Source organism: Mytilus trossulus, chromosome 4 (genome assembly GCF_036588685.1).
Source record: "Mytilus trossulus isolate FHL-02 chromosome 4, PNRI_Mtr1.1.1.hap1, whole genome shotgun sequence".
In the NCBI taxonomy this organism is placed as follows: Eukaryota; Metazoa; Mollusca; class Bivalvia; order Mytilida; family Mytilidae; genus Mytilus; species Mytilus trossulus.
In genome coordinates this window covers 25,970,851-25,980,971 of record NC_086376.1, presented here as the reverse complement: position 1 = coordinate 25,980,971, position 10,121 = coordinate 25,970,851, and the positions used below count along the sequence as shown (strand labels likewise).

The following is a 10,121-nucleotide window of genomic DNA, read 5'->3' as shown; positions in this document are numbered from 1 at the left end:
GTTTATGTGACAGTTGTGATAAAGCTTTATTTTTAGGACTAATAACATGATATCAATGATAAGTAAAGAAGGCGAGACATTTCAGCGTGAGCACTCTTCGTCTTATTCATCATATGTCTACAGATAACTATTTTAGTAATATGAGTTTATAAGATACTGTCGATTCATTTATTTAGTGGATTGAAGAAAACTAGCATTCTTGTGAGTATTTGATTTCATGGTTTTGCTAATCTCTGCATACAAAGCCTTTAGAAAATGTGTAATTCCTGGAACATTTGAATTCATGGTTCACCTGTACCCACAAAAAACACAAAATTTGATATTAAAACAAAAAATAATGAATCCACAGTAAAATCAAATACAAAAATGATGGAAAGACAGGAGAATGGACAGAATACTTTATCAAATACATCTGTGTAGATTTCAAGTTTCAAATAAATTGAAATGTAACTGCTACAATCATCTTTTTAAATAAAATAATATTATTCACAGCATTCAGTTCACCATGATCTACATCCCATGTTTGACCTACTTTAACACATGAATGTTATACATCTGTATTAAATTTCCTAATATTTCTCATGCAATATGTCAACTATCATACTGGTACCTCCTCTACCAAGGAATTTGTATGTCTCAACAGCTATGTGAAGGGGAAATTAGGGTTTACCTTGTACATCTGTACATCATAAAATTGGTTCCTGTTCTCATAACTTAGTTTTTCTGTGAGAGCTCTCAAACCTCTAAATAATCTCTAATTAAAACATACAGAAACAAATGTCAATAGTTATCAAAGGTACCAGACTTATAATTTAATATGTCAGACACGTGTTTTGTCTACATAAAACTCAACATTGACGCTCAGATCAAAATAGTTATAAAGCCAAACATGTACAAAGTTGAAGAGCATTGAGGCCCAAAATTCCAAAAAGTTGTGCCATATAAATGAGTTTCAAAGAAAATAGGATTGAATAAGTACATTGTTTTTGCATATTTTAAAGCAGGGCCATCTATGTCCCATTGACTAATTCATTGTTTATTTTATATTCCTGTAGTGGATTTTATTCTATATTTGCATTTTGACTTTAAAATGTTCACTTTAATGATCTTTGGTGGGTGCCTGTTTCATTGAGAATTCACAACATCTGTTTTTTAATGAAATAAAAGAACTAATGCAATTCAATTTGAACTCTCTCATTTATTTCCCTTTGACCCTGGAACCATGTCAATATTATCAGGACCAGTTACTGTGTAAGTGTGTAATGGCTGACTGTCATCCTCCTCATATCATCCTCCATCTAAACCAAGAAATTTTTCCTAGTTTGTGGGTTCGGACTGTGTTAGAACCTATCTATTATATAATGTCTGTCATTCTCCAAATAAAGACAACATATGTTTGTCTATTGTCTGTCTCACTGAAATTACAAAAAGAATAACTATTTCATGTATTACAAAGATGCATAGCGGAATCACCATTAAAGGTGAACATATAATTATAAGGTTAAAATGGGGTCTGAAGAATTTTTTCCTTCACATTAATCATTATCATCTGCTGCTACCATGCTTATTTTCTGCAGATTTGCAGCACAAATATTTATTTCCACTTTCGGCAGAAGTTTTGTACACATTTATTTTCTGAATTGTGCGTTACAGATTATACTTTATTTCATCCTGTTTTGTTATGTACCCATTATCAGGTTATCTGCATTTTGATATCGTAAAATATCAGCTGCGAGACATAATATGAAGCTTTTTGATGAGTGAGCGTAGCAAACGAGATCAAAAAGCCTTCATATAATGTCAAGCAGCTGATATTTTACAATATCAGTATGCAGATAATCTGATAATCGATTTATCGGGCTATATTTGCATGTTTCAGAAGTGTTTTCTTTGTTTCACCAGCACACAAAAGATGACTTGATAGTTATTAACGTCGGTTCAAACATTATGACGTCGCTGATATGTCCTGGTCAAAGTTATTAAGGCCGGGTCAACGTATTAGAATTAGACGTCACAAAGACATAATACGGAATAATATTAAGAGCTGAACAGAGTGATATAGACAGTGGGACGACCGATAAATATAGATTCTTACATTGATACCAGTGGATTATCGGATTTATCCAATCGAGATAGTTAAATTATCAATTTTAAAGTCTGAGCCGCCTCGGCGAGGACTTTAAAATTTATAATTTAACTATCGAGATTGGATAAATCCGATAATTCACGAGTAACTATGTAAGAATCTGTTTCTCTAATGATTAAAAAGACATTTTCTTTTTTGTTAACCGAAAATCCCCTTCGAGTGCCTTTCACATTGCACGAAGTTGTCAATTTCATTAACACCTGTTATCATATTTTGATTCATTCAGTTAGCTAAAAAGGTCATGACCCTTAAAATCATCCAATGATCTTTTGAGATCACCAGCAACCACACTTTGATTAAATTTATTTATACAATGGGTTCAGAAAGGGTTAAATTTCCAAAGAATTAGAGAAATATATATATTCAGTTCTTACCTGACAAAGTTATTCATTTTCAAAATCTGCTTTGCCCTAAAAGTCAAATGGATGTTCCCTAAAAAGTAACTAGTCAGAGATTGCTCTGTCATCTGAGTCAGATGATCTGACTGCCTTTTTTAGAAACCGTAAAATATTCATTTCCAAGTAGATAATTCAAACATCATTTGATGCCTTATTTTACTCCATGAATATGTAACCTTTTCAACCCTGTAGCATAAAATAAAATGTTATTCCTTTCAACTCTTGGTTTTTAACTGGCAGAAATTTCCCACCCAAGTCTGAATGGTAAATTTGCATGTTTTCTATATGGACTAAACTCTGACATCCCTCAGCCAGCCCCCAAAAAAGGCTGTCAGACATGGGAGCAACCTCTGACTTTAAAGTTGCAAACTTGGTAAACATCAAGCTCAATACCTGCTGTATTACCCTGCCCTACTGTCAAATCCATTGCTGTCATTTCATCCTCATTTTTTATGGTCATATCAGCACCATGTTCTAATAGAACTTGAACAACACCAGGGTGATTCCTGTAGGCTGCATATATCAGAGCTGTGCTTCCTGTCTGAAAAAAACACATCACAATTCAGGTTTTGTGGTCATAATAATTTAGAGAATGATTAGGGAGCTACCATTTGATTTTTATGGGGGGCTAGGATGAAATTTGAAAAAATAGGCAGGACAGGAGTTTTGAGTAAGACAGGAGTTTTGAGTAAAAAAAAAAAGGCAGGATGAGACACATGCAAAAAAAAAGGCAGGACGACAATTTAGGTAAAAAAAAGTCAGGATAAACTAAAAAAAAAAGGCAGGACCGAACAGAGTGAAAAATAAAAATGCAGGACAGAGATAACAGCTAAAAAAAATGCAGGACAAAAATTTTCATCCTAGTTTATGCCTCAGAGTCAGTGATATAATCATCCAGTTTTGGTTTTTATTTCTGCAAAGCTTTGGTAAGTGGTTTTTAAACTGAAACCATTGTTATATAGTAACAAACAACTTAAACCATTTCATGGTTAAGATATAGAAATTAAAAAATGATACAAAAACTAAATTGATAAATTAAGACACTAGAAGCAAATAAAGAATGCCGCTATTTTTAAGAATTCTGATTGTACTTGGAGAAGGTCAACTCAGCCTGGAAACAACTTGACCACTTAAAAAATAAGAAGAATATAATTATCAATTAAAATATTAATTTAATTCAAAGTGAAAGTACCAATAAGATTTAGAAAAAAATCAGATTACCTCATCAACATAATTAACCTGTTGTCCTTTCTTCAGACACATCCTCACTATATCTTTATATCCTCCAGCACTGGCTAACAGGAGACAGTTCTCACCATTACTTCCTATAGCATTCAGGTCACCATCATTCTCTAATAGGAATTCTATAGTGGTCAGTTGACCATAGGCTGCAGCCCACAATAACGCTGTCAACCCACCTACATCATCACATCTGTTTACATCTGCACCTAAAATGTTCATATAAATAAGTCAAATAATCCTGCTTTTGCATTGAGAAATTGTCACACCAAATTACCAAGTTTAAAACAATGTTATAAGATGGGTAATATAGTAATGTGTTTTGACATAAAAGGTCTCTAAACACATTTAAGCTATATTAAGCTCCAAATGGAGCATTTGTTAGTAGAAGCCATAATTCTTATTTCAAAATTATGGATCAGCAGGGGGAAATGTGAAAGCATAAAATATTTTGCATGCTAAAACACATAATTAACAGAGCCTGTTGATGTTTTATAGCCTGACCAGATTCGATCAATAAGGGCCTTTTATCAGAGGCAGAATCTCTAATGAAGGATCCTTATGGATCGAAACCAGTCATGCTATGAAACGTAGCCAGGCGCTATTAATTATGTGTTTTGGCATGTATGCTATATTTCAATGTTATAAGATATGTCCATTCCCATGATATAATATTTGATCTCACCTAAAATTGCCATTGTCATTTGTCAATTACTTTACAATTGATGTGATATATTAATTATCAGGGTTCCCTCATAAGTGTTTGAATTGATAAATGGATGTAAAGGAGGCTTAGAAACTAAGGAATTGAAAGGTTTATAAGCCTTGCAAGAGTTTCATATCAAATAATAAAGAGCTGATACTTTTCTGACCTTGATCTAAAATTGTTTTCATACTGCATTTTCAAATAATCCCCTAGTTCTGAAGAAATTTTTCATGACATGAAATTGACATGGCATGAAATATAACTTTATTACTATGTTTTTTGGTAAATAAAGACAATAAGAAGAGGGCTACCACAAGAAGTAAAAAAGTTTCACAAGTAGTTTGTTTGTTGCAGCATGTAATAAACAAAACTAACCTTCACTTATTTCTTGCTGTAACAATTTTATTTCACCCTGTGCTGCCATCTGGTGGAAGTTTAAATCTAAAAATTATAAAAGAAACATAGATGTATTTAATTCACTGATTTGAAATATGCTGCAATGCATTTTATATGATCTTATATGATAGATTTGTACTATATCACAAAGACTAGCAAGTACAATCAGAAGATAAATCTTTGATCTTACAGAGATGCTAGAAATATTTTTTTTCAAAATCAGTTTAAAATGACTTTGACTCGAGCAATTTTAACATTTGTTGAGAAATTGAGGTGGTCATCTTTTGGTCACTGAAGTAGTAGTTGACTTACATCTAGGTAATGGAGTTGTTGTCTGTACATTTCCTCTCTGTAAATTTGTCATTACTGTAGTTGGCTGTGGAGTAGAAAACAAATATTCAAAAACTTTAAAAATGAAAGAAAACACTCAGTTATGTTGTAGGATTGATGTCTCATTAGTGTTTACCCACAATTCCCTTACCTTACTTACTGATTATTACTCCATCATTTACTTGAATAACATTGTTAGTCATTCACAGTCCATTCACAGTTTGGACACAAAAATATTTGGTGTAATAAAACTGATCTGTACATGTTAGTGTCAATCAAATATATACACTAACGTTAGTTTCCATTAGCTATATGCAGATTTCAATGAATTTATAAAATGTAGTATGCAGGATGGATTCTGAATGATGACAACATTTTATAGAAGTATAAGAAGAACTTTTATTAATATCATACCCTGGATCCATCTGCTGCTTTCTTTGTTGGTGATATACATGAATCATCTTCTGAGTACTCTAAAACATAATGAAATTAACAGTTATGCTAAGAGCAACATGAACATGTAAATATTGGAACACTTAACAAGTGTGTATCAATAATCAATATTGACAGAGTCACTGAGTGAAATTTTCTTTTACTAAAGCAATTAAAATGCCATCAATACTTTATTATCTGTGTTTACTGAGCTATTTCAAAGTTTTCAATTTTTTCATGATCTTCAAGTACTGATAGTGATACAATAAGATTAAATATATATATTACCATCAGCTAAAACTGAAGCTACTTCAAGGTCATTCAGTTCTTGATCACTGTCAAATGGTGATACTAATCTCAATGATGGTGGACGTTTCAATGGAGAGAGAATAGGAGGTCTCTTTATTCTTTCTGGTGACTTCTTCTGATCTTTCTTCTGTAACTGGAGTTTGTCTTCACTGTCCATCTAAAGATTGTCTTAAAAATACAAAAAAAATCATATTTATAATAATCATGATAATATCCCTTTGAAATCCTCCTTTGATCCTACTTTCCCCTATTTGAAAGGCAGTTGTTTAAAGTAGTCCAAATAATTATGATGTCTTGAAAGGCTATTTTATTCATTTTTCTTTAACACCTTACATTGACAAAAAGCGTTAAAGAAAAGATTTAAATAGCCTTCCAAGACGTCATAATTATTTGGACTGTTGTATAAGTAGAATTGCCACAAATCAGTTCAATGAAAATTATTTGGTCTTTTGCTCTGAAAAATGGTCTCCTGAATATGAACTTTGAAACATGAATTATGTTTGAAACATTTGTGGTTTTTTTTATCATGTCTCTTTAAGAAAAAACATTATTAGTCATTATATAATGGTAAGTTAGTGATATTGGATCTGCAGTTTAAATATTAGCATTTGTGCATCTATATTTGCATGGAATCATTTGGCCTAGCTTACCCCACAGTCATTGACTGATGGTAAAAAATATTTACTTTTAACTTTTCCATATTACCATTTTTTGGTGTAAATGCTTGAATCTATCACGATCGAACTTTTTTCAGGTGTTTGTTATCTTTAGATAGGAAAATAAAGATCAGAATTTCTTTTTGAGTTGTATAAATGTTAACGCACTGGATTAAATAAGATCAATCTTGCTTGTGCAATGTAAACGTGAACTGGTCTTTTCAAGGTGGATTCAAATAAAGATTGATTTAATTTTGTTGCCAGTGTAAACGGGGTCTAAAAGTTTGTAAAGTTCTAAACCGTCGTCATTTTCGGAATACACCTTATCGCTATTTCCGCTTGACCCGAGAATCTGTTCCGCTTGAACTATTGGCGTCATACAACAATCACTTTTCCATTGTGGCGTCAGACATTTTGAATTATGACGTCAAAATTTTACGGGACCCTGTGTGATGTCCAGTAATGGCGGACAAATAGCGATAAGGTGTATTCGATTCGTAACGATTTTCTGACATGTCTGATTTGGCTGCCAACCAATCTCTTCTTATCTATTTTTAAATATATGTAGATAACAGCTGACTCCATGCTAAACATTTCTTAGATATAAAAATTAACTATTTTAGTGTTTACCTTTTGTGAGAGAACACAGCAAAAATCACTCCAATCACCTGTTATGCCCTGTCAACAATAAAATTTCCAAAGTGAAACTGAAACCGGAAGTTAAATTATTAATTAAATAAACTATGTCGGGTTTGGGAAAGTATGAATCTCCGAATCATAATTAATCGTTAAAACTCTCCAATAGTCTTTCATAAATCTCAATTATCTTTCATAAATCTCAATTATCTTAATTATCTTTCATAAATCTCAATTGTCTTTCATAAATCTCAATTGTCTTTCATTAATCTTATTTATAATCTTAACAAAAATGAGTGAAACAAAAACAAAATAAAAACAACCACCTAAAAACATCTACATCGAAAAAAGCATTGATGTCTAGTTTGTGCGTCGAGTACAGTACAGTTAAATAAACAAATTGCATCTAAATGATTCATGTCCTCTACCTAGAAGCTCAGAAGTAAAACATTCCTTGAAGAATTTACTACTGTTACACACAACCTGTTGAAAACTGAAGTAATATAGAGTTTGGTGAACGTCACTACATATCTTTGTTATATTCAGGTATATATAGGATAGGTATATGTATTTTTTTTTCAGAGACAAGTGCCCATTACTGTACTCCCGAAAAGTGCAAATTAAAATAAAACGTAAAAAAAAACCCAAACTTTTTTGAAAACAAACAAATAACTTAAAAATGAAAACATAAAATTTGAAAAAAACCCAATACAAACAAACAGAGCAATACAAAATGAACAAAAAGAAAACCGAAAGAAACTGAAGTCGAAATAAATCAAATATTGTTGGTTTGACAGAGGTTCTCACAAGGAAGCTAATAAACCAAGAGTTCCAAATGGTGAAATTGAAATCATCCCTTCCGAGTCGTCATGAAAAATCACGAGAATAGGTCGATAGTTATGGAATATCAGTTTCACAGCTAGTGATATCGGATATGTTCCTTATGTCCTAACTATTTCATGAATGTGACCTATTGAATAAGACTATTCAACGGATTTGTAATAACATGAGCAGCACGACGGGTGACACATGTTGATCAGGATCTTCATACCATTTAGGAGCCACGGCGATCCCCCTAACTTAAGTTTTTGATGGTGTTGGTGTTGCTGAGTCTTTAGTTTTCTATGTTGTGTTTTTGTACTATTATTTGTCTATTTATCTCTTTCTTTAAAAGCCATGGCGTTGTCACTTTATTTTCGATCTATGTGTTTGACTGTCACTCTGGTATCTTTCAACCCTCTTTTGATATAGTTTAGTATAGGAAGAGATGGCTTTGTAGATTAAAAAAAAAACAAAGGGACATTTGAATAAACGGTCACGAGGTTGTGCTATCCAATTCCTATTTTCTAGCACCTGACAGTCATAGTAGTTATCAAAGGTACCAGGATTATAATTTAATACGCCAGACGCTCGTTTTGTCTACATAAGACTGATCATCAGTGCAGACTTGACTAGACATCATACGACAAACCTGTGTCTATAGTGTGTCAGTTGTTGGTATCATAAGCAGTCTGAACATTGTTAACACAATTCAAAAATAATTTGGACTGACTATTGTTCAAAACGTGAGATATTTTTGTCTACTAGTATCTTACAGTAAATGTACTATTTTAGTATATATAAATAAAGGCAACAGTAGTATACCGCTGTTCAAAACTCAAAAATCCATGGACAAAAATCCAAATCGGGGTAACAAACTAAAACCCGAGGGAATATATACTAGTATTCTGAATAACAAGATTATCCCTAGTTTTTGGTGGGGGTAGCGTAGCTCAGCTAGTCTTTAGTTTTTCTGTGTTTTGTTTTGTATACTGTTGTTTGTCTATTGGTTGGTTTTCGTGTCTTGTTTATATGGTTATCAGTTTGTTTTCAACTTTCTTTATTTCGAAGTTAATCGCACTTTTATCCTTAAGAATTTAAAACATTTTATTGGTCATTGAATGTTTTTGATGACATATATATATATATATATATATATATATCAGTCTAAAGATTTGCACAACGGTACTGATATAAGGTGTTATTAAACGAAAATGTTGTTATAAAATCGTGTTGACAAATATTTCGGCTCAACAAATGGCCTTCTTCTTGTGTCACAAGTTTTAACAATACTGATACATAATGTATAAGGTGTGAAAATAGATCAGGTGATAATACAGGTAAGTTTTGGTCGATTGATTTTAATCCTGAATATCATAATTTAAACAAAACACTTTAAATCAATATACGTGTCTGTGTATATTAACAATAAAAATAAGTGAAAACAAAACTGTTAGTATTTCTTATTGATGCCGTTTGGGTGATGTACATTAAGTTCCTTTATCCAAAAGCTTTCCCGAACCTGTCGCTGTGCATCACTCCAGTGAATGTTCTGTTCAATCACTAGAATTTTCATGCGGTTAAAGTCATCAAGTTTGTGATCTGACTGTCTGAAGTGCTGAGAGACTGGAAGAAGTGGCTTCTTAGATATATCACTCCTATGGCCATTGAGGCGTTTGTGGAAAGGCTGCTTTGATTCACCAACATATTGGAGGCCACAAACCGAACATTCTAGTATGTAAATAACATTCATACTTTTGCAGGTAACATTGCAAAATATCTTATAGTTATTTTCGGTTGCCTTACTGTGAAATGTTGACGAATGCTGCATCTGTAAACAGCATTTGCAGCGTTTTTCTCCACACGAACGACATTCTCCAGGAGTACTTCTATTATCAGACACTTCAGCCCGCACTAGTAGGTTCCGTAGACTACTAGGTTGCCTAAAAGCTATCATTGGAGGCTCAGGGAAAATCTTGGACAGTTTGGAATTCTTTTCAACTGATTTCCACTAAAACACTAAAAATAACAATAAACCTTTTGACAATCTTACC

The 10,121-nt window shown here is 32.6% G+C and overlaps 1 protein-coding gene across 2 annotated transcripts; it reads right to left on the bottom strand.

The window, feature by feature from the left end:
* Positions 1-1,186: 1,186 nt before the first annotated feature.
* On the bottom strand, positions 1,187-7,325 carry LOC134713831 (ankyrin repeat family A protein 2-like). 2 transcript variants are annotated; one of them, XM_063575107.1, is made up of 8 exons: positions 7,244-7,325; positions 5,936-6,135; positions 5,630-5,688; positions 5,198-5,261; positions 4,865-4,930; positions 3,766-3,992; positions 2,938-3,085; positions 1,187-1,415 (listed from the first exon to the last, which is right to left on the bottom strand). In XM_063575107.1, exons 2-8 carry the CDS (start codon positions 6,111-6,113, stop codon positions 1,369-1,371), a joined length of 789 nt encoding a protein of 262 aa, XP_063431177.1. In that variant the 5' UTR covers positions 6,114-6,135; positions 7,244-7,325; the 3' UTR covers positions 1,187-1,368. The 2 variants fall into 2 exon arrangements, with proteins under 2 accessions (XP_063431177.1, XP_063431178.1); XM_063575108.1 differs by having other exon boundaries at positions 5,936-6,124; positions 7,243-7,273.
* Between the last annotated feature and the right edge of the window lie 2,796 nt (positions 7,326-10,121).

Excerpts from the sequence above, each read along its gene's own strand:
- LOC134713831 (XM_063575107.1), bottom strand. The coding sequence starts at position 6,113 with ATGGACAGTGAAGACAAACTCCAGTTACAGAAGAAAGATCAGAAGAAG. Across the intron at positions 5,262-5,629 it reads AAGCAGCAGATGGATCCAGG|CCAACTACAGTAATGACAAA; the intron begins GTATGATATTAA and ends TCTACTCCACAG. Across the intron at positions 3,086-3,765 it reads AGGTTAATTATGTTGATGAG|ACAGGAAGCACAGCTCTGAT; the intron begins GTAATCTGATTT and ends TGTTTTTTTCAG.